The sequence below is a fragment of the Musca domestica genome, unplaced genomic scaffold (genome assembly GCF_030504385.1).
Source record: "Musca domestica strain aabys unplaced genomic scaffold, Musca_domestica.polishedcontigs.V.1.1 17, whole genome shotgun sequence".
NCBI lineage: Eukaryota > Metazoa > Arthropoda > Insecta > Diptera > Muscidae > Musca > Musca domestica.
Genome location: NW_026712230.1, coordinates 11,033,836 through 11,058,232, shown reverse-complemented (window position 1 = coordinate 11,058,232; position 24,397 = coordinate 11,033,836). Strand labels below are relative to the sequence as shown.

Sequence of the window (24,397 nt, the reverse complement as noted above, 5' to 3'; positions counted from 1 at the left end):
CTTCATTTTCATTGATGTAACAATACCGGCGATGGAACCCCGATTATGTGGTGAACCTCCTCTGGACGGTCTGATCATAAAGAAGAGGGATGAAGGCATCGGTATTAGCGTATTCTGACCTTATCCAATAATTGGGTAATCATATAAACTCAATGACAATTGCAGCGTTTTTCAGTTTAAGATTCTTGCAACCGAAATCTGTAAGAAAACTTTGTAATAGCATACCATATATGCTTCGATTATCAGACGGCCGTTTAAGCTATTAATTCAAGTGCCATTGAATCGAGAGTAATTCTCGATTGCATAAAAGTCTTTTTAAACAAATCAAACCTATGCCCTCTGTTCTTCGTTCGGAAATAACATATTTGTTCTCTAAACTCTTCCAATTGCATCAAAATCAGAAACGTTCTCATCGACGATGAATTGGTTCATTTTTTACCCCCCAAATTATTCAATTAAAGAACAAAAATCTACAAGTGTTTACTTTTTTATTTCAAAAATTCGTTTTATAATATAGTATTTTTTCATAATTCGTCGTTACAAGTGGTCAATATTTCGATCAGTCGATATAAAAAATTAATGTTTCAATACGAATGTAATAATATTTATTATAAGAATATAAATTATGTAAATGCTACATCATAAAGTAAAATATAAAAGATATTTTGTTGGTCTTGTGGGAATTTCATTTCATTCTGTTCTATTTGAATTGTATTTTTTTGCTGTATTTTCTTAGTTTTGATAATATTTCTTTTTAGTTGCCTCCCAAATAGCCTCATGGTTTGTGTTCTTTCTAATACTGTCCTCTTTTTACAAATAGAAACTATTTGCAGGCATCTGGACCCATTTTATGATCGTTTTCTTTGTTGTTCGGTGGTTCTGATTTTATTGCATAAAACTGGACGGCACTGTTTGGGGGGATGACCAATCAAGTTTTGCTTTGAGGTCATGCTAGTCCACAACGTGAGATAATCTTTCATGATTTTTTTAAACCCCTGTGCCATTATTATCATCCACCAAAGCAGTTTGATTACCTTCCTCTGGATATTCCATTTGGCGGAACAGTTTAAACACTGGCCAAAGAAATAGTGCAGTTAGAGCTGAAAGAAAAATAAAAGAATATTTAAATTTTGTTATTATTGAAAGTGTGATCTATTCTATGTAAATATATTATATATATATATATATATATATATATATATATATTCTATGTAAATATATATATATATATATATATATATATATATATATATATATATATATATATACATATATATATATATATATATATATATATATATATATATATATATATATATATATATATATATATATATATATATATATATATATATATATATATATATATATATATTGTTACGTTCTTGGATTTTACTTAATCCCGTGTAGACGTTGTTACAGCTCGTACCAAATAAAACGCGGGTTCTTTCGGATTACGATTATTACAATGATTTTATTCACACAACTTTACTTTGCACTTTACTTCACTCGACGGTTTCAATTCGCGATCTGATTCACAACTGACAACTGCCTTTCCATTTCCCCTATTTATATGAGCCTCGCCTGTCGCTACAGAAGTTTCTAGACGATCTGGTAACGCCTAGATTACGAACAATCTACCAATGCAACGAACACATATTAAGTTACATTGAGTGAACAATAACAACAACACATACACAGGCGAGGGGGTAACAAAGAAAGAGGAATTAAGCGATCATCAATGATGACGTTTAACAAGAATTGTACGTCAGCAACAAAATAGAAAATGAAAGAGGAAATGGAAGGATGTAGAAAAATCTATACAGTGGTTGTTGTTGTGAAGTTATTCAAATAAACTGCGTAGTAGAAATTTACGTTACAATTCAAATTCTTAAATTAACGGAATTCATCTAAATTAACTTAAATCTAAAGTTATATTCGTAACAATATATATATATATATGGCGGAAATGAAATATTTTTAGGTACTCAAATAGGAAAATGTTTACCTTCTACAGCAAAAGGTCTTCATGATCTTTCATTTGAAGTTTACCGAGGAGGATATTACCAAAACCATTGCACAATGCGCCCACATCTAATTTTTTTTTTGTCCCAAACTATTTCAACGTCTCCATATATAAACCCAATAACGAACTTACTGACATTTATTATGCATATCTAAAACTATCTACATCTCAGCATCCTAGACACCAAGAGTGATCTAAAATCCGTTTAGTACTTTTCGAAATCATTTATTACTTTTCGAACAATTATAGCCCAGATTTTAAAAACCACCTCCATATGTGAAATTAATTTACCCAACAGCAAATTCTGTACTATTTAGTACTTTATGTTCAATCATAGTACAGATTTCCAAAACCAACTCAATATCCCAATCCTAGGCACCAACAAAGACCCTAACCTTCAACCAAGACCAAATTTAGTACCATTTAGTACTTTTCGTGTACTGATAGTACACATTTCCAAAACCAAACCTTAATAACAACTCTAACACTAAGCCGGAATCCAATACATAATTTCAAAATTACAGCTCCATGCGATCACCTTAAACCAATCTGTTCCAAATTTAGTACAATTTAATACAATTCACACACTTATTACACATTTAAAAAACCATCTTCATCCAACTTTGACTCTCACACTCAATATCAAGATTTTAGCCCAATCCCAATGGTACCATTTTAGAGCTTTTCCTAACCTTAAGATTCGAATTTTCACAAACCCTTCTATCCTGCACTCCATCAGTGACTCTCTTTCCAAATTTGAAAATTCCAGCTCATTCCGTTTATTCAATAAAAATATACGTTTTCTCACTGCAACGCATTAAGACTGGAACCCGAGCTATGGAGGGTGTGTTAAATTCGTTTGTAACTCATCGAAATAATAATTTTAGATCCAACAAAGTATATATATTCTTGATCAGCGTAAAATTCTAAGACGATTTAGACCTGTCCGCTAGAGTCAGAACGAATTAAGATAGGAAGCTAAAATTTTGCTCAGATTAGTCTTTTGTCTGCAGGCAGTTCAAGTTCGATGATGAGCTATATCGGTACACAATATCGTATAGCCCCCATATAACGGTACCCCCCGATATTCGGTATTTTGTTGATTCGAGCTACATTTTTTAATTGAATTGTCTGAAATCCACACAAGGAGCTCCTTCTCAATGTTTTACCCCCTACATATGTCCCCATATAAGGGTACCTACCTACATTTGGCATTTTGATGATTTTAGCTGCATTTTTTAATGGAAATCCACAGTAGAAGTTCCTTCTCAGCACTTTACCCCTGAAAGAATATTGTCTATATAAGTCCAGGATATCGTCCTAATACAACGGTACCCCCTCCCTCCACATATTCGGTATTTTGATGACTTATGACATTATTCACCGGAGTTGTTTTAAATTTCGTATTTAGAGTTCGTAATGGGAACATAAGTTTATGACAGAAAATTATCTATGTAGGTCCAGGTCTTCGTATAGTCCCCATATATCAGCTCCTCCCTATATTCGGCATTTCGACGATTTTAGGTACATTATTCACCGGATTTTTTTTTCAAATTTCGTATTTGAATATTGTAATGGGCCATGACAGAAGTTGCCTATGCAGCTCCATGTCATCGTATAGACCCCAATATAACGGCTACATTCGGTATTTTTAGATATTAACAGAATTTCTAATGGATTCTTGGAAAGTTCCAAATTCGTTCCAAATGGTTGAGGGTTGAGGGTTCACATTATTTGACGTAGAGCGCCAAAATTTAGCAGAGCAATTGGTAATGTGTCTACGATGGTTGGTATTGATATGAGATATGATATGAGATATATCGGTCCACGTTCTAGTATAGTCCCCATATAACGGTAGCTTCCGATATTCGGTATTTTGATGATTTATGCCACATTTTTTCACGGATTTGTCTGAAAATTGGTATTTGTAGGTCATAACGGGTCCCTGTACGTGTGGCAAAACATTGCATGTATAGGTCCACGTTTTGGTATAGCCCCCATATAATGGTACCTCCCGATATTCGATATTTTGATTATTTTTGCCACATTTTTTAACGGATTTGTCTAAAATTGGTATTTTTTGGTCATAATGGGTTCCAGCTCCGGTGGCGAAACATTGCATGTATGGGTCCATGATTTGGTATAGCCCCCATATAACGGTTCCTCCCGATATTCGGCATTTTAATGGTTTTTGCCACATTTCTTCTTATGTTTCCTTTACCCTAAGGTGGAGGGTATTAAAAGTTTGGCCCGGCCGAACTTAATGTTTTTTTTTTTACTTTTTAATACATCTTGCAGGAGTAATTTTTAAATCGGTACTTCAAACGTTTTTAACTTCGTTTGTAGAACTGCATAAAAAACTAATGATTATTTTTTTCTTTTTAAAATGTACAACTCAGTACTATACACAATATGAAAGATACTGCACATTATTTTCAAATCTTTGATAAATTCCGAATCTTTATGTAAATAATGTCAATTTTACCTTATTTTAGCGGTCATGACTTAATTGGCTTTAAAATGTAAGCCAATCACGTGCATATGGACATTCTTGTTGTAAATTACACGAATATCTTAAAGTGTTGCAAACAGAGCAAAAAAGTAATAATGAGCAAAAATACCACTCCAATGTATGGATGTGTTTATGTACGTTAATGGATACCATCTTATGAACACACAAAAAAATGCACTGCATATCCACCCACTCCCTTTCATATTTAGAACACTTCATATAAAATGACCGAATAACTTCAATATTCTTCTTGCTGTGTACAAAGTTCATATGACGACGGACGGACGGATAACAACAGATGACGACATAATCCCTACCCGAACTATGTCAGCAATGCGTTTAAGAGCACTTACACTCACGTTCTCCCAATAGACTTCTCCAGTAGCTCTAAATTGCTGCATATGGGGTAGTTCTACTAACATAATTATGTGGCTGTTTTACATTTAGACAATAATTTTCTATGGGGGAGACGATGTGTCAGTCAGTCAGTCAAGTTTTCTTAATGCCAAAATAATGACATTGTCTGCACAAAAACAAAGGCAGGAATACCGTGGATCGGCCCAACAAGGCGTTTAATGCGATGATGTGTCAAGTATTTGGTGCTTTATTAGTTGTTAACTTAATTAAATTTAAATTCATTCAACCGTTTTTGAGTGGGCGATACTTTGGGGACGAAATTTGTACACTCCCTACTATGTGGAAATCGAAACTCTGGCTCTGTTTAATTGAAGTTGAAATGTCTTTAGCTTTAAAGAAATAACATGCTGATGTGGTCAACCAACAACGAATAGATTCCTCAAAATTACTGTGACAGGTGAGGCGATGTTCCCGTACAAATTCTTATTAAATTTTCATTCCCTCACATGCGCTCTTAAGGCTTTAATCGTGGATTTTTTAAAGAATTTCTTTAAGTTAGTTCAGAAGCATAATCCCAGATTTTTGAAGAATATTTATTTCAAGTTATTTCAGAGCTTTAATTGCGGATTTTCTAACACTTATTTTTTTAAGCACTCTCAGAGATACAACCCCGGATGGAGTTTTTTACGAAATTTCCTACTCTCTTTAAGTATCTTTTGTCTTTTTGGAAGAAATTTCACTTCTTTTTCCATCCAAAGTTTTGTTTTTTAAAGTTTAAAAAATTAATTTTAAATTTTAAAATTTAAACCATCTTTAAAGCTCTCTCATTCTCTCTCTCATATGAGTGAGCTCTTTCATTCATTAGTCAACCCAATAACAATATTTGGAGAAGTCTCTCAATATATTTCCTCATATTAACGAACAAATTAAACTGTAATTATTTAAAACAACATTTTGATTAAGCATTTAGGTAATAATTCTCATTCACTCTGTCATCTGAATTAGAAGTTCTAGAGCTAAAGTTGACCCATGTGTGTTGTGTTCATTCGTTCACATGTGTTCGTGTTCGTACTACCTAATGACGAATACAGTCGATGGCTAGGACCCGCTATTCGTTTACTTCTTTAAATAATAGGCTTCAAAGTTCGTTTGTTTCAGCGGTTTATTCGCTTTCTCTTATCTTTCGCTACAGTGACTCGGTGGTTTCTCTGGCTAGTCTCACATAAGCAAGAATACAGCAAGCTTACTACCACAACCCAAATACCATCCGACCTAATAGTCTTCAAACCTTCTACCCAGCGAACCAAACTGTTCGAGTTCAAACCGAAAGTAGGATAAAACTTCCGATGTCGAATGCGTATTCGGTCCGACTTCCGTGGAGTGGTTAACGTGTTGTCGGATGAAAGTCTGAAGTTTTAGCAGACTTTCGACCGAACAAGGAAGTAAAATCATGCGCATTTCTTAATTTTTTGCCGACTCTAACAGTTTTCGGACCGAATTCGAAGGAATTGTCTCCTAGAGTTCTGATGCCCATATTAACAACAACTGTCATAATGTAATAACAAAAGCAAATAGCAACCAGTAAGGAAGGTCCAAAAGTCGGGCGGAGCCGACTATATGATATCCTATACCCTATTACGCGGAAGAAAAACATAACAAGTCGGGTAATAAATATATATTGGAGCCATAGCTATATCTGAACCGATTTCAAACAAATTTTCAGGATCAATTTGGTGCTATAGACATATATATACTATTTGGGGCGATAATACACGATTGGTGCACAATAAAAGGCCAATCTGACGAAATCGGGTCAAACAAGTGACATGTGTTAAATTGTCTGGATCGGACAATAAATTTGGCCTGTACTTCTTGCCTATCCTATCTGAAAATGTTATAAATGTTACGATTGGCTCCTAAGGAGGATTACTTCTGCGCCACCTTGTATAACCATCAAGCAGGTTGGCATCAAGCCGACAACATCAGCCCGAATACATCTAATCGCGAATCACGAATTGTCAACAAGCCAACGAATGTTAATCATTACGGTTACTCGAATACCATCGACCTTACTACACTCACTCAAGTGATCCTAAGCCGGCCTCTGTTATAATTTTTAGAACATGATTGTCATCGAGTGTATACAATTTAAACCCCGAGGGTAAATACAATAAACAGCCGAAATTTAACCACTCTTGGTTTCAACTTGAAGTTTGTGGGTGCTTAGAGAACTCGTTATCTATTTTTTTTATGAAAGGATCCCAGTGTACAGATTCTATTGTCGATATAACTAGAAGTTGGCTAGTATAAAACATTAATTAAATTCATTGTTAAAATCTTAAAAATACTGAATTTAACCGTTATGTTGGGGTCTATACGAAGATGTAGACCGGCATAGGTAACTTTAGGACCTTACAAGACTCAAATACGAAAAATAAAAAAACAAGTAAAAAAGCTGTAAGTTTGGCCGGACCGAATTTTGAATACCCTCCACGATTTGGTACAAATTTGGCAATTTTCAAAAAAATCCGATAAAAATTGGGTGGTACCATGGGAGTTATAAAACATGGACCTGCACAGACAATTTTCTTGCATAGGCTGTAGTATCCATTACGAACTTCAAATGCGAATTTTGAAACAATTCCGGTAAATAATGTCGCTAAAATCATCAAAATACCGAAAATCGGGGGGCACCGTTATATGTGGCTATACGAAGACGTGGACCTGCACAGACAATTTTCTGTCATAGGATGTAGTATTCGTTACAAACTTCAAATACCAAATTTAATTTAGACGGACAGACGGACGGACATTGCTAAATCGACAAACAAATGATTTGTGCAAAAATTAATCTGGATCTGGTAATAAATTCGAACTGTACTTTGTTCACAAAAATACATGGACAGACGGACGGGCGGATATTCATAAATCGACTCAGAATGTGATTCTATGCAGGTCATCAAAAGGAACTAGGGGCCTATGTCGTTTCCTTTTGCATGTTACAAACAAATTCACAAATACATAATACTCTTACCACCTTGTGGTGTAGGGTATGATATAAAACGGAACGCTCCTCTTACCTCAACACAAGGGGTCATCTTTTTGAATAATTGTACCACTCATAAAGTGGGAATTAATTCCCACTTAATTCCTGATTCATTTTTAACTTCAAACATTCTAATATTTTTCCTAGCAAAAGGTCTATTGTGAAGATGGTAGATATCGGCCCACTCATTAATGCTAAGAATGCAGTATGTAGTCTATTTACATTACATTTAAAGGGTTTATACAGCACCCAAGTTTTTGCTGGGTACCTAGATAAATTTCTTGAGATGCCATTGCTATGGGAAAACGGGAGGATAAAGTGAATATTTTGAAGTGACAAAGTGCGTGCGTTGGTGGTGGCGTTATAAAAAGTTATGTCAGGTCTAAACTATGACCTTGTTGCTCATCGGATTTTTATACCCTCCACCTTGAAAGCAGGATATATTAACTTTGTCTAACATCATTAAATATTCATCGTAGACCCCATAAAATAGATATATATTCATAATGAGCATACAATTCAATGCGTACAATTCTGCGCGTCGGTCTGTTTGTTGAAATCATGATACAGTCCAAATTATTTGATGTAGAGCAGAAGAATTCCTATTGTGGCTAGGATGGTGGGTATTAAAAATGAGATATATCGGTCCACGTTTTGGAATAGCCGTCAAATAACGGTACCTCCCGACTTAAGGCGCACTGATGAGTTTCGCCCCACTTTTTTTATGGAATTGTAGGTCATAATGGTCATACAACGCCATATAACCGTACCTCTCGATATTCAGTATTTTTATGCTACATTTTCCCAGAGATTTGTCAAAAAGATAGGTGATAATGGGTTCTAGCTCCGGTGCCGAAACATTTTATGTATAGGTCCATGTTTTTGTATAGCCCCATATAACGGTACCTCCCGATATTCGGTATTTTGATGATTTTTGCCACATTTTCCACGGATTTTTCAAAAAATTAGTATTTGTTGGTCATAATGGGTTCTAGCTCGTGTGGCACAACATTGTATATATAGATCCACGTTTTTGTATAGCCTTATAATGGTATTCGATATTTTGATGATTTTCGCCACATTTTTTAACGGATCGCAATATTTGTAGCTCATTATGGGTCCTAGCTCCGGTACCGAAACATTGTATATATGGGTCCACGTTTTTGTATAGTTCCCATATAACGATACCTCCGGATATTCAGTATTTTCTTTTTTTTTATTGATTTTTGCCACATTTTTTCACGGATTTGTCTAAAAATTGATAATTGTATTTCACGGTATTTAGTTCAACCTTTTCTTATTGCTCACATATAACGATACCCACCGACACTCGGTATTTTGATAATCCTAGTCACATTTATCCAGAAAATTGTTTCAAATTTGGTATTTAAGAATGTTTGGTAGATGACAACCCTTAAAGTATAAAATTGTCTATGGAGGTTCCCGTTTTGGTACGGCCTTCATACACCCACTTTATGGTTTTTTTGAAAAATTTAACAGCATTATCCAAACGGTGTTTTAAGCGGAACACGTTTCAATTTAGATACTTTTATATAAAAAGGTATTTAAAGTTCGGCCCGCCCAAACTTAATTTTTTTTTAATTGTTTTTAACACCATTATAATTATACAATTATTTAGTTTCGATTACTACTTACATGCATACGAAAGATCCAATACCAGATCCAAGAAACTGTAGGGTTCATCTTTGCCATTCTTGAGGTCATACAGGGCATCGATGATGACCAAACTGACAAACATAACCAAAATCACACATTGGCCATAGACAAAGGGAACCATTAGTTCACGATTATTCTAAAGAAAGTGAGCAACAACAAAGCGAATGATAATATTTTAAATTCTTTTGAAAAAAAAAATACGTTTGTTTAGAGCTCACCTGCATGATTCCCTTAATTAAACAAACCGAAATAATAACGCGTGAAACATTGAGCAGGAGATAGAGAACCAGGACAATAGTTTCGACCTGGACAAATTCATCTAAGAACACAAAGAAAATATTGATTAAGATGTATTTTTAAGATATGCACTAACACACTGGTAAATCCTATAAACATTTTTAAAGTTATGCACTTAAGGTTCAAACAAATGATAGATTGAAAACTTTCTGTTCCAAAAATGTTTCATTTACGACAGTGCCGGAAATTTAAATTCTCGACTCCTACCGTATTTCGATGTATTAGCCAATTTCTGTTTGGCATAATAGTCAAAATATATCGCCCCCGCTATAGCCGTTGTGGCATACACCAAATGTAACCATCCGATCAACAGGCTGAGGGTTCTTAGATTAAGGCAACGCATTTGTCGAGTTTTATTATCGTTGTTTTTTTTTTTTTCCTAAATTTACGATAACTTATTTTCACTGCAATTTTTTGTTCCGTTTTTAACAATGATGGAACCCCGAACACGGTCATATAAACACTGACTGGCTTCTAGAGATTTTACACCAAGGATTATAGCCAAACAGTCACACACACACACACAGACGCACTCACTCCCATACACATTTATGGTCGCATGGGAATTTTTGTGAGTTTTATTTTTTTGGCGACACACATACGCACACTCTCCCCCCACACACACACACACGGTTCACCCTGACGCGACGACAGTGATGCCATTAGCGAAGAGTGTTTTATTTTGTATTTGTTTTTCATCTCTGCGTGTATCCTTCGCAACGGAATATTTATCCTTCTTAGGGAGTATGGCTTTCTGTCTTCAAGTTGTTTTTGTCACTTGTCTCGTCTCGGAGATGATTGAGAAGACGAAGACGAAGAGAAAAAGTGTGCCTGAATACCATGAATCACTAGACAATAAATATCCCTCGAATTTCAAATTGTCGACGATGACAAAGGACAACTGTTGCTTGAGCAAAATATCGACAGCATCATCAGTCCTGGATTTCTTTTTTCTAAATAAAGCTATTATGTACTCAGTGTTTATTTATATGGTTTTGCCTACAATGACACTTAAATGGAACAATTTAAACAACAGTTTAGCCTTGGAATTAGTTTTTCATTCAAATCGTTTTGAGCTTTGGGCACTCACCGCAGACATAGCTGAATAGGGGATGTAGGGAAAGAAAAGATAATAGCTTGCAAACGTGTGGATATAGGCGTCAACAAGTTTGCAAAAATTTGTTATTCAATTACTAACAAGTCAAATTCTTGTTTCAGGCGACCCACTTGTATCTTAAACAAAGCAAATGTGAAAAAACAAGTAAAAAAGCAGCTATGTTCGGGCAGGTCGAACTTTAAATACCCTCCACCATTTGGAAGTAACTTGAAATTTTTCAAAAAAAAAAAAAAACTTTTCAAACAAGAAACTACTACTTAAATGAATGGAGACTATATGAAGACGTGGACCTGCTTACGAATTTTTTTGTCATAGGCTGTAGTACCCATTACAAACTTCAAATACCAAATTTGAAACAATCCCGGTGAATAATGTCGCTAAAATCATGAAAATACCATATATAGGGAGGTACCGTTATATCGGAGCTATACGAAAACGTGAACCTACATACGAATTTTTTTGTCATAGGTTGTAGTAACCATTAAGATCTCCTAATACGAAATTTGAAACGATTCCGGTAAATAATGTTGCTGAAATCATCAAAATACCGAATATCGGGAGCTACCGCCATATGGGGGCTACAAAAATGTTTGTCATAGGCTGCATACAAAAATGTTTGTCATAGGCTGTAGTACCCATGAGGGATATACGAAAACGTGGACCAACATGGCCTATTTACGTATTTAATCTTCCTACTGGTAAACTATGCATGTAAGCTAAATTTTAGCCTTCTATCTTAATTCGTTCGAAAGATAGCGTGATTACAACAGACAGACGGACATCGTTAGATCGTCTTAGAATTTTACGCTGATCCAGAATATATATACTTTGTAGGGTCTATCATGAATATTTCGAGGAGTTACAAACGGAATGATAAAGTTCGACTTTTGTTTTTTTTTATACCCTCCACCATTCTATGGAGGGTATATAGAATGGTGAAGGGTATAAAAACAAAAGTCGAACGGGGCCGAATATAAGACACCCTACATTTAGAATGGAAATTTATGTAATCACTCCAACCATGCAAACAATTGGAGCTATACGACACTAATAAACCATTAAAAGGTAATATAAAAAACACTCTACTACATTTTTAGCATGGTCTTGGAGGGCTAGATAAACAATCAATCAGGAAAAGTAGCAGCACATCCATATCTGGGGTCGCCTGAGACGTTCTGATCCTTGTTCCGGACTGCTCTGTACTAGGAGAACTGGTACGATTCTCACATGTATCCACTTCTGCGTCCCTGGAACACTACTCGGGGTTATGGTACCTAGTCCGGATAATTATCGCAGCAACATAGGATTGTCTGGATATTTCGAAACCTGTCACAGTGGTTTTGAAAATGGGTGCTACAAGTGCACGAAAAGTACTAAGAAGTACTGTATTTGGTACAATTAGTCATTAGGTTAACAGATAGTGATTGAAATCTGAAATTTGGTATTGAGGTCCCTGTTAATGTGTAGCGTGGACATAGGGAGGTGGTTTCGAAAATCGTACTATATTTGTACGAAAAGTACTACATTGTACTCAATTTAGAATTGGGTAAAGACACAGGAATGGAGTCCTCCAATTTAATATTGTGGTTTCTGTTGGTATCTGGAATTGAGATATAAAGGAAATGTGTACTTTAATTGTACGAAATTGTACTAAATTTGGCATTGGCTACAGCAATAGAGCTGGAATCCCGAAACTTGATATTGAGTTCTCTGTTAGTATCTGATGTTGAGATATGGAAATGATTTTTGGAAATATGTACTATAATTGCACGATAAGTACTAAATGGTACTAAATCTGATATTGAGTGAAGGGATAGATGTGGAATCCTGAATGTCACTATGTCACTATGAATGTCACTGTTGGTGTCTGTGGTTGACAAAAGAACTGGTTTTGGGATATGCGTACTATAATTGTACTTAATGGTACTAAAATTGGTAATAGGCGAAATTAAAGAGCTGGAGTCCCGAAATTTGATATTGGGGTCTCTATTGGTATCTGGTGGTGGTTTTGAGATTGGGTGAAGGGATAGAGCTGAAATTTTATATTGAGGTCACTGTTGGTTTCTTTGGATGAACATAAGGAGACATTGAAATAGTTTTGAACAGAAAAATTGGATGTGGGTCCATTGTGAAATGGTGTTACTTCTCCTCGGCAAACATAAAAAAAATAAGGAAAAACTTAAAAAATAAATAAAAATATGATGCGTGAAGTTTTGATTAATACATTTTATCAAACTGAACATATTATGCATTTTGGGTACAAAAAAGCCGAACACGAACTGTTGGAACAAATCCAAAATTTTAAAGTGGACTTTTCGCGGACGAAGTAGCGACCACTTGGTAGCTTTGAACTATTTTAATAACATTCCAAATTTTAATATATAATTTTTCTTATCCGTTTGATAAGTAACAAGTAAAAAAGCAGTAAGTTCGGCCGGGCCGAACTTTGAATACCCTCCACCATTTGGAACGAATTAGAAAATTTTCCAAAAAAAAATAAAATCCATTAAAAATTCTTCTAAAATCTTTAAAATATCTAATATAAAAAGGTACCGATATGTGGGGATATACGATATTGTGGACCTATATAGACAATTCTCTGCCGAGGATGTGGATTTTCAGACAATTTCATTGAAAAATGTGGCTAAAATCATCAAAATACCGAATATCGGGGGTACCGTTATGTGGGGGCTATACGATATCGTGGACCGATATAGCCCATCTTCGAACTTGACCTGCCTGCAGACAAAAGAGAGATCTGTGCAAAATTTTAGCTTCCTATCTTAATTCGTTTAGACTGTAGCGTGATTACAACAGACGGACAGACGGACGGACAGGGCTAAATCATCTTAGAATTTTACGCTGATCAAGAATATATACACTTTGTTGGGTCTAAAATGATAATTTCGATGAGTTACAAACGGAATGACGAACTTAATATACCCTCCATACCTTTTTTGGTGGAGGGTATAAAAAGTAGTTACTAAATCATTACTTCCAATTGAGAATTTTTGCTGAGATGATATGTTTTTATATCCTACACCTTGAATAGGAGGTATATTAACTTTGACATCCCTAAATATTCAACGTATACCCCATAAAAATATATATATTCACGATTACAATAAAATTCCATCCGTCTGTCCGTCTGTCTGTCTGTTGAAATCACGTAGAGCGTCAACATTTGGCAGAACAATTTGTATTGTGTCTAGGATGGTTGGTATTGAAAATGAGATATATATCGTTCCACGTTTTGGTATAGCCGCCATATAACGGTACCTCACGATATTCGGTATTTTTTATGATTTTCGCCACATTTTCCAAGGATTTGTCTAAAAATTGGTATATGTAGGTCATAATGGGTTCTAGTTCGGGTGACGGAACATTGTATGTATAGGTCCATATTTTCGTATAGCCGCCATATAACGGTACCTTCCGAAATTGGATATTTTCATGAATTTTGACACATTTTTCTACGGATTTGTCTGAAAATTGGTATTTGTAAGTCACAATGGGTTCTAGCTCCGCTGGCGAAACATTGTATGTATATGTCCACGTTTTTGTATAGCCCCACATAATGGTACCTCCCGATATTCGGATGATTTTTGTCAAATTATCCTGATTTGTCTAAAAATTGGTATTTGTAGCTCTTAATGGATTTTCGCTCCAGGGACAGATCATTGAATATCTAGGCCCATGTTTTCCTTTAGACGCCATATAATGAAACCCACTAATAATAGATATTTTGATAATCCTTGTCACATACAAATTTGGCATTTAAGACTTGCAATAGATAACAATCCTGCTAGTATAAAGTTGTCTAAATGGGTAGCCTTTTTCGTATGACCCCCATATTACGGACTCACTCACTTTATATTACGGTTGTCATTCCGTTTGTAACTCCTCGAATTATACATTTTAGACCCCACAAAGTATATATATTCTTAATCAGCATAAAATTCTATGTCGATTTAGCGATGCCCGTCCGTCTGTCCATCTGTGGAAATCACTCTAGCTTCCGAACGATTAATAATTTTTTTTTTCAAATGTATATTATGTCTGCAGGACTTTTGGTATTGAAAATGGGGCATGTAGGTCCACGTTTTGGTATAGTCCTCATATAACAGAACCTCCCTATATTAGGTATTTTGATGATTTTAGCGACATTATTCAATGGTATTGTTTCAAAATTAATATTTCAAGTTTGTAATGCATGCTAAAAAAATTGTCTGTGCACGTCCACGTCTTCGTATAGCTCCCATATAACGGTACCTCCCGATATTTGGTACATTGTTGATTTTAGCGACATTATTCACCGGAATTCTTTCAAATTTGGTATTTTATATTCGTAACAGATACTATAGCCTAACACATGAAATAGGCCATGTAGGTCCACGTCTTCGTATAGCCCCCGTATAGCGGTACCTCCCGATATTCGGTATTTTGATGATTTTAGCACCATTTTTACCGTAATTGTTTCAACTTTAGTATTTGAAGTTCGTAATGAATACTACAGCCTATGACTGAAAATTGTCTGTGCAGGTCCACGTTTTATAACTCCCATTGTACCTCCCTATATTCGGTATTTTGATGATTGTAGCTACATTATAAACAGATTTTTTTCAAGTTTCGCTTTGGAATATTGTAATAGTTAAGACAAAAGTTGCCTATGCAGGTCCACGTCCTCCTACAGACCCTAATATACGGCTACATTCAGTATTTTTAAGGTCTTAATAAAATTTTTAACGGATTTTACTTTTTTTTGAAAATTACCAAATTTGTTCCAAATAGTGGAGGGTATTCAAAGTTCGGCCGAACTTCCAGCTTTTTACTTGTTTTTTTTTTTTTTTTTTTTTTTTTGAAAATTGCCAAATTCTTTCCATATGGTGGAGTGTATTCAAAGCTCAGCCCGGCCAAACTTACAGCCATTTTTATACCCTCCAACATAGTATGGAGGGTATATTAAGTTCATCATTCCGTTTGTAACACCTCGAAATATAGCCCCCATACCTCCCGATATTCTGTATTTTGATAATTTTAGCGACATTATTCAATGATATTGTTTCAAATTTAATGTTTGAAGTTTGTAATGCATGCTACAGCCTATGACTGAAAATTGACTGTGCACGTCCACGTCTTCGTATAGCCCCCATATAACGGTACCTCCCGATACTCGGTACTTTGTTCATTTTTACGACATTATTTACCGGAACGGTTTCAAATCTGGTGTCTGATGTTCGTAATGCATGATACAGCCTATGACTGAAAATTGTCTGTGCAGGTCCACGTCTTCGTATAGCCCCCATATAACGGTACCTCCCGATATTTGAGAATTGCCAAATTCGTTCCAAATGGTGGAGGGTATTCAAAGTTCGCTCGGCCGAACTTACAGACTTTTTACTTGTTATTTTTTTGAAAAATTTAACTGTTGGTTTGTATTTGTTGGTAATTGGTATTTGTAGTTTAAAATGGAACATGGATGAATTTAGATACTTCTATATAAAAATATTTGCTTTACCCAATGGTTTAGGGTATTAAAAGTTCGGCCCGGCCGAACTTAATGTTTTTTACTTGTTGTTTCAAACTTTGTATTTTTGGAGTATCTGTATCCGTTTTCTCACAGAATACTTTTATCTTTGTTGTGAAATAAACGTTCGATCTTATATCTAAAAAATTATTTTTTTTCCTTAGAATAATAAAATGCGCCTACCCTTTATTTGCAATAACCACATTCAAAATCTTCTTAGAGTATTATTCTTAAGAAGCTTTTTAAAATGTTATTCCATTTCATAAAAGAAGTAGGCAAAGTGTTGATTAAATGTTTTTAAACATCCAGTAAAAGAAGCTGATCAAAAGTTCAAATTGTTATCTCTGATCTTTTTTCAATTAGCGATGCCATTGCACAGCACCTTTAATATAAGCAATGAAAATATATCATTTCCAATCACTTTGTTATTGTTAAAATATTTATTGCTTAATACCAAATAAAAAAAAAAATAATTATACAAATTAATAAGTCGATATGAACTGAAGTAACTTTTGGTGCTTTTATTTTAGTTCCGGATCATCCCAATTATATCGAATTTTCATATAGTACATAAAGACTGGATATGAAACAAAAACTATAGTGCCTGGAAGAAGCGAATTTTTATGTATTTTTAATTTATTAAAATATATATTTTTTTATAAAATTGCATTATTTTCAACTCACCTAATGTCAAACAGTTTCCGATGAACTTTAACAGCAATATAATGAAGGAATAACCCAATATCACATCTGCGATAATATCATAGACCAGTAAAAATGTCAATGCAAAGATGATGAAACCGGTTAAATAAACCCAAGGGATCATTAGTTTGTGACGTTTCTAAAAATGCAGAAGATATACTAAATATATTAAAATGGTACAATTGAATGTGTGAATTAAAAAGTTGATCCAAAGTATATGTGCATCGATGGACAGAAAACAGAGGTCCCAGACCCGCCAAAGGATATACCGATCATCATATCTCGACAAGCTGAATTGAGGTATCTATGGACACACATAGGTATATCGTTCGTCTATTAAAAGTTAAGCAGGATGGTTGTGACAATACATCGATGTGGCAAAATATATTCGGGATTCTAACTATACCCTACAACACTATATGTTGGGGGTATTATAAGTTTGATTTGGCCAAAAATTATGTAACACCTCGAAATATTTGTTTCCCACATAGAAAAGTATATATGTATCTCCCTATCTAGCCGAGCTGAGTCGATCTATCTATGTATGTCCGTCCGTCCGCCTGTCTGTCGGTCTGTCCATTTTAATTTGTAATCACGCTACAGGTCACAATTAAGGCACGATCCTCACGAAATTTTACATGAAGGTGGGGTTATGGTCAGAATAGAAGTCAATTGCTTTTCGAGATGATCGCATAATATTTAGGTGTTGAAATGGACCAACAACTCTTCCTGATTTTGTAGTTGCTCTACAGTCCGCAACTATAGACCAACCGACGCGGAAGTTTGCATGGGGCTAGAGCTTACGGTTGGGCAGAGGCCTTCTAATTGGTCATCGGGTTATCGGGTAATATTTAGTGGGTAAAATAGACCATGACATTTGTGTTAAATAATCACAAATAGACGAAAACGTCAATTCTGACCGTTACGTAGATGCCGACAGTAAATATATCGGATATATAGCGAAATATATACAATGTGTATATATGCAAAGCAAAGGAATGTTAGCTGAAATGCTTATATCTCAAGAATGGCTGGACCGATTTTGACAAATTTCAATTTCAATTTGCAGCAGTTATAAAGGTCGCCAATAGAAAGAAAAGGACACGAAATCCACATGAAGTTAGAGTTTAGAACAGCAGGTAGAATCGACCACTACTTTTGTGTGAAAAAATATTAACATTACTTACAGGCGATATCCGAGATACCCAAAGGGCGAACTTCTGGTTTTTTATGCTGATTTCGTTTCCGAATATTGCCAAATATCGTAGACAAGCAAATCATATAGATGAGTCTAAATTTGAAGATACAGAGGGACCTCTTGCATTTGGAGATGATCGCAAAGTATTTAGGGGTTCGAACAAACCAAAAACAGAAAAATGTTCCAGATCACACAATTGAAACCAATCGACACGGAATTTTGCCTGAGAAGAGAGTTAAGGACAGCGAAGAAGTCTAGCATTTTTGATGGCCATTAGATTATACTCAGCTGTAGAATGGACCACAACAACTAACAACACGGAGGAGTGTGTAAATATTGGGCAAATAACCCTGGTCAAAAAGCTAAGGGTAATATCTGGAAAATGCTCTAGGACATAATTTCAGAAGCGAAATCTTGCAAAAAGGATTTGATCATACGGGGGCTTCTAACATACTATAGCCGTTGCCCCACGACTATAGCCGTTGCTTTTTTATACCCTACACCACAAGGTGGTCAGGTATTATGTCTTTGTGCATTTGTTTGTAACAGGCAAAAGGAAACGAAATAGACCCATAGTTCCTTTTGATGATCTGCATAGAATCACATTCTGAGTCGATTTATGCATTTCACTCCGTCCGTCTGTCAGTTTGTCCATGTATTTTTGTAAACAAAGTACCGGTAAAGAAAGTCTTAAAGTTGGGCGGGTCGACTTTATGATACCCTACACCACTTTGCTAATTTAGTCGAGCTCCACATAACCATTAAAAGTTTTTATGCACAATTAATTTGAAATCGGATAAAAAATATATGGGAGCTATATCCAAATCGGAACCGATCTCAACAAAATTTAGCAAATGTATTTCTGAGCTGTATTTGATATTTTTCCCCAAATATTGTTGTTACAAAAATAACAAATCGGATGAACAATAAATATGGGAGCTATAGCTATATCTGAACCGATTTTGATCAATTTATTTATTTGGAAAATTGGACGAAGATATATATGGGAGCAATATTTAAATTTTGACCGATTATCTCCAATTTCAATAGGGTTCGTCCTTGGGCGAAACAAATGATTTGTGCAAAATTTCATCTGGATAGGACAATAAATGCAAACTGTACTTTGTTTACAAAAATACATGGACAGACGGACAGACAGACGGACGGACATGCATAAATCGACTCAGAATATGATTCTATGCACATCATCAAAAGGAACTATGGGTCTCGTTTCCTTTTGCCTGTTACAAACAAATGCACAAAGTCATAATACCCTGACCACCTTGTGGTGTAGGGTATAAATATTACAACAGGTAAAGTTGTACTCTACTATAGTTCCTTCGAGAGTTATGGTGTGCATCAGTCAGTCAGACAGACCCGAACATGGCTAGATCGACTCCAAATAACTAAAACAGAATTTGAATCGAAATATTTGAGGTGTTAATATAATTATAAAATGATATAAACGAAATGAAACAATTAGGCAGAAAAATTCATACAGAATTATAAAATAATCCCCAAGTTAGGTTTGTGTTGAGAAAATATTGATACATGTATAGGATTTAAATGGTCATTCAAACCTTCAACAAATATATTATAATTGGCACCGATTAAATATTTACAGCCAATGGCTATTTGTACATATTTGGTAAACCCGACCTATACTTCACCAACTGTCGAAAATGGTATCTTTTAAATTATTGTTATTCGCACTAACCAAATTATAACCAAGAAGAAAATATTGCCAATTTTACAACTTACCTCATAAATGCCTTTAGTCAGCAGTACCGACAATATGAACCACAATATCAAGTAGGTGAAAATTAATGCCAGCAACAATGCAGCATATCTTTGGGAGTCACCTTAAAAAAAAAAACAACAAAAGTCATCGACTTATCACATAGTTATTCTCTTTATTCATACCCTTCGTTTCTGGTGTATCGTATATCAACCAAGACACCAATATTGCAATTGTTGACAAGACAGGCAGTATGACATTAAGCCATCCCACCAATAAACTCAGATTTCTGTGACTTGAGCAGGCCATATTTAATTTGCTATGGTTTATAGATTGCTTCTCTTCAATAATCTGCAAAATACTGGCACTTTGTATTTCAAAATAAATTTCCGATGCTTGGGGATTTTGTTATCAGAAAAGATTTTGAAATGCATCTGAGGCTCACAAAGGTTGACTTCAAGATTCCCTAGAAAAAAAGAATGAATATTAAATTCATATGTGGAAAGTTTTCTCCCACAGGGTAATTATTTAAAGCACTCACACAAGCCAGTGTTTGTTTATGGCTTCTTTTTATTTTTATATATTTTAGAAAAGCCTTTTATGTACTCGTATATAGTTCCATCAAGTCGCATAAACCAATTATGTTTTGACACAAAATAGACCGCTTCGTTATCAGGAAACTGCCATCCACAAATCATATTTATATATGGAGCATGGCGACCGAAAGTGCATTCTTAAATTTCGTATCAAAAATCAACAGTTAATTCATTGTTTTCGAAAAGGACCGCATTGTTAGTGAAGGTATCAAATTCCAACTTGGAGCGTGAATACTAGGCAAGCGTTTGCCAAACCCCCACAAGGGTTTGGCATTCTGAAGTCAAATGTTTTCACATTTTGCACTCATAGATAATCTCCGCCTAATTGTTCGCTATGTTTGAAAAAGACCTTTGAAATTTGACAACAACTTTAATATTATTAATGGCGTTTTTGATATTGAAAAGTTTTGGATTATCTAAAATTTCAAGACATTTCATAAGATTTAGCTACATTATAATACAAAACAAGTAAAAAAGCTGTAAGTTCGGGCGGGCCGAACTTTGAATACCATCCACCATTTGAACGAATTTGGCAATTTTCAAAATAATGAAATCCGTTAAAAATTATGTTCAAATCTTAACAAGTTAAAAAGCACTAAGTTCAGCCGGGCCGAACTTTGAATACCCTCCACCATTTGGAATGAATTTGGAAATTTTCAAAAAATAAAATCCTTAAAAAATTCTGTTAAAATTTTAAAAATACCGAATATAGCGTTATATCTATACGAAGTGGACCTATATAGCCGTTTTTTGTCATAAGCATTACCATATTCAAATTGAAAACTTGAAGTCAACGGTGAATAATGTAGCTAAAATCATCAAAATATCGTATATAGTGAGGTACCTTTATATCGGAGCTGTGCGAAGACCTGGACCAGCATAGACAAAGCATCTATTACGAATTTTAAATTCGATATCTCAAACAATTTCGACATCTTGGTAAACTCGTTAAAATACCGAATATAGGGAGGTACGGATATATAAGGCTTATACGAAGACCTGGAGCTGCATAGACAATATTCTGTCATAGGCTGTAGTATCCATTACGAACTCTAAATACGTAATTTGACGCTAAAATCATCAAAATAACGAATATTGGGAGGTACCGTTATATGGGGGTTATACGAAGACGTGGACCTACATAGCTCATTTTTTGTCCTAGGCTGAAGTATCCATTACGAACTTTAAATACCAAATTTGAAAAAAAATTCGGTGAATAATGACACTAAAATCATCAAAATACCGAATATTGGGAGGTTATAGGTTATACGAAGACGTGGACCTACATGGCTCATTTTCTGTCTTAGGCTGAAGTAACCATTACGAACTTTAAACACCAAATTTGAAATAATTCTGATGAAAAATGTCCATAAAATCATTAAAATACCGAATATCGGGAGGTGCCGTTATATGGGGGCTCTACGAAGACATGGACCTGAACAGACAATTTTCTGTCTTAGGTTGTAGTATCCATTTCGAACTTCAACTACCAAATTGGAAACAATTCCGGTAAATAATGTCGCTAAAATCATCAAAATATCGAATATATTGAGGTACCGTTATATGGAGGCTATACGAAGTCGTTTCTGTAGTATCCATTTCGAACTTCAAATACCAAATTTGAAACAATTCCGGTGAATAATGTCGCCGGAGGTACCGTTATATGGGGGCAATATGAAAACGTGGACCTACATGGCCCATTTACGAACTTAACCTGCCTACTGGAAAAACAAGTAAAAAAACAGTAAGTTCGGCCGGGCCGAACTTTGAATACCCTCCACCATTTGGAACGAATTAGAAAATATTAAAAAAAATAAAATCCATTTAAAATTCTGTTAAATTCTTTAAAATACATAATATCAGAAGGTGCCGATATATGGGGGGATATACGCTATTGTGAACCTAGACAAATCTATGTTTGGGGGGTAAAGTACTCACAAGGAACTCCTTGTGTGGATTTTCAGATAATTCCATTGGGAAATGTGGCTAAAATTATAAAAATACCGAATATCGGGGGGTACCGTTATATGGGGGGATATACGCTATTGTGAACCTAGACAAATCTATGTTTGGGGAGTAAAGTACTCACAAAGAACTCCTTGTCTGGATTATCAGACAATTCCGTTGAACAATGTGGGTAAAATCATCAAAATACCGAACATAGGGGAGTACCGTTATATGGGGGATATACGATATTGTGGACCTATATAGACAATTCCGTTTCAGGGGTAAAGTGCTCACAAAGAACTCCGTGTGTGGATTTCCAGACAATACGATTGGAAAATGTGGCTAAAATCATCAAAATACCTAATATCGGGGGGTACCGTTATATGGGGGCTATACGATATCGTGGACCTATATAGATAATTCTTTGTCGAGATATAAAGTACCCACAAGGAACTCCTTGTGTGGATTTTCAAACAATTCCGATAAAAAATGTGAGTAAAATCATAAAAATACCGAATATCGGGGGGTACCGTTATATGAGGGCTATACGATATCGTGGACCTATATAGATAATTCTCTGTCGAGGTATAAAGTACCCACAAGGAACTCCTTGTGTGGATTTTCAGACAATTCCGATAAAAAATGTGAGTAAATACATCAAAATACTTAATATAGCGGGGTACCGTTATATGGGGGCTATACGATATCGTGGACCTATATAGATAATTCTCTGTCGAGGTATAAAGTACCCACAAGGAACTACTTGTGTGGATTTTAAGACAACTCCGTTGAAAAGTGTGGTTAACATCATCAAAATACCGAATACCGGGGGGGGGGGGGGGGGGGGTACAGTTATATGGGGGATATACGATATCGTGGGGTTAAATGCCCACAAGGGACTACTTTTGTGGAATTTCAGACAATTCCATTGAAAATGTTGATAAAATCATCAAAATACCAAATATCAGGGGTACCTTTATATGGGGGCTATACGATATCGTGGACCTATATAGATAATTCTCTGCCGAGGTATAAGGTACCCACAAGGAACACCTTGTGTGGATTTTCAGACAATTCCGTTGAAAAATGTGGGTAAAATCATCAAAATGCCGAATACCGGGGGGTACCGTTATATGGAGGCTATACGATATTGTGGACCTATATAGATAATTCTCTGTCGAGGTATAAAGTACCCACAAGGAATTACTTGTGTGGATTTTCAGACAATTCCATTGAAAAATGTGGCTAGCATCATCAAAATACCGAATATCGGGGGTACCGTTATATGGGGGCTATACGATATCGTGGACCGATATAGCCCATCTTCGAACTTGACCTGCCTGCAGACAAAAGAGAGATCTGTGCAAAATTTTAGCTTCCTATCTTAATTCGTTTAGACTGTAGCGTGATTACAACAGACGGACAGACGGACGGACAGGGCTAAATCGTCTTAGAATTTTTATTCTGATCAAGAATATATATACTTTGTTGGGTCTAAAATGATTATTTCGATGAGTTACAAACGGAATGACGAACTTAATATACCCTCCATATTTTTTTTGGTGGAGGGTATAATAAAAATGTGTGCAAAAATTTAGCCTTCTGTCTCAATTCATTCGAAAGATAGCGTGATTACAACAGACAGAAAGACGGACAG

The 24,397-nt window shown here is 35.3% G+C and overlaps 2 protein-coding genes across 2 annotated transcripts; both read right to left on the bottom strand.

Annotated features, from left to right (window-relative positions):
* Positions 1-534: 534 nt before the first annotated feature.
* On the bottom strand, positions 535-10,856 carry LOC105261496 (uncharacterized). The gene is made up of 4 exons (XM_011292154.3): positions 10,123-10,856; positions 9,837-9,937; positions 9,598-9,754; positions 535-1,100 (listed from the first exon to the last, which is right to left on the bottom strand). Exons 1-4 carry the CDS (start codon positions 10,256-10,258, stop codon positions 988-990), a joined length of 507 nt encoding a protein of 168 aa, XP_011290456.2. The 5' UTR covers positions 10,259-10,856; the 3' UTR covers positions 535-987.
* A 6,108-nt stretch (positions 10,857-16,964) lies between these two features.
* LOC131801646 (uncharacterized) lies at positions 16,965-20,990 on the bottom strand. Its single transcript, XM_059120528.1, has 5 exons — positions 20,739-20,990; positions 20,383-20,663; positions 20,221-20,321; positions 17,244-17,400; positions 16,965-17,163 (listed from the first exon to the last, which is right to left on the bottom strand). The coding sequence occupies exons 2-5, from the start codon at positions 20,504-20,506 to the stop codon at positions 17,081-17,083; spliced, it is 465 nt and encodes a 154-aa protein (XP_058976511.1). The 5' UTR covers positions 20,507-20,663; positions 20,739-20,990; the 3' UTR covers positions 16,965-17,080.
* Between the last annotated feature and the right edge of the window lie 3,407 nt (positions 20,991-24,397).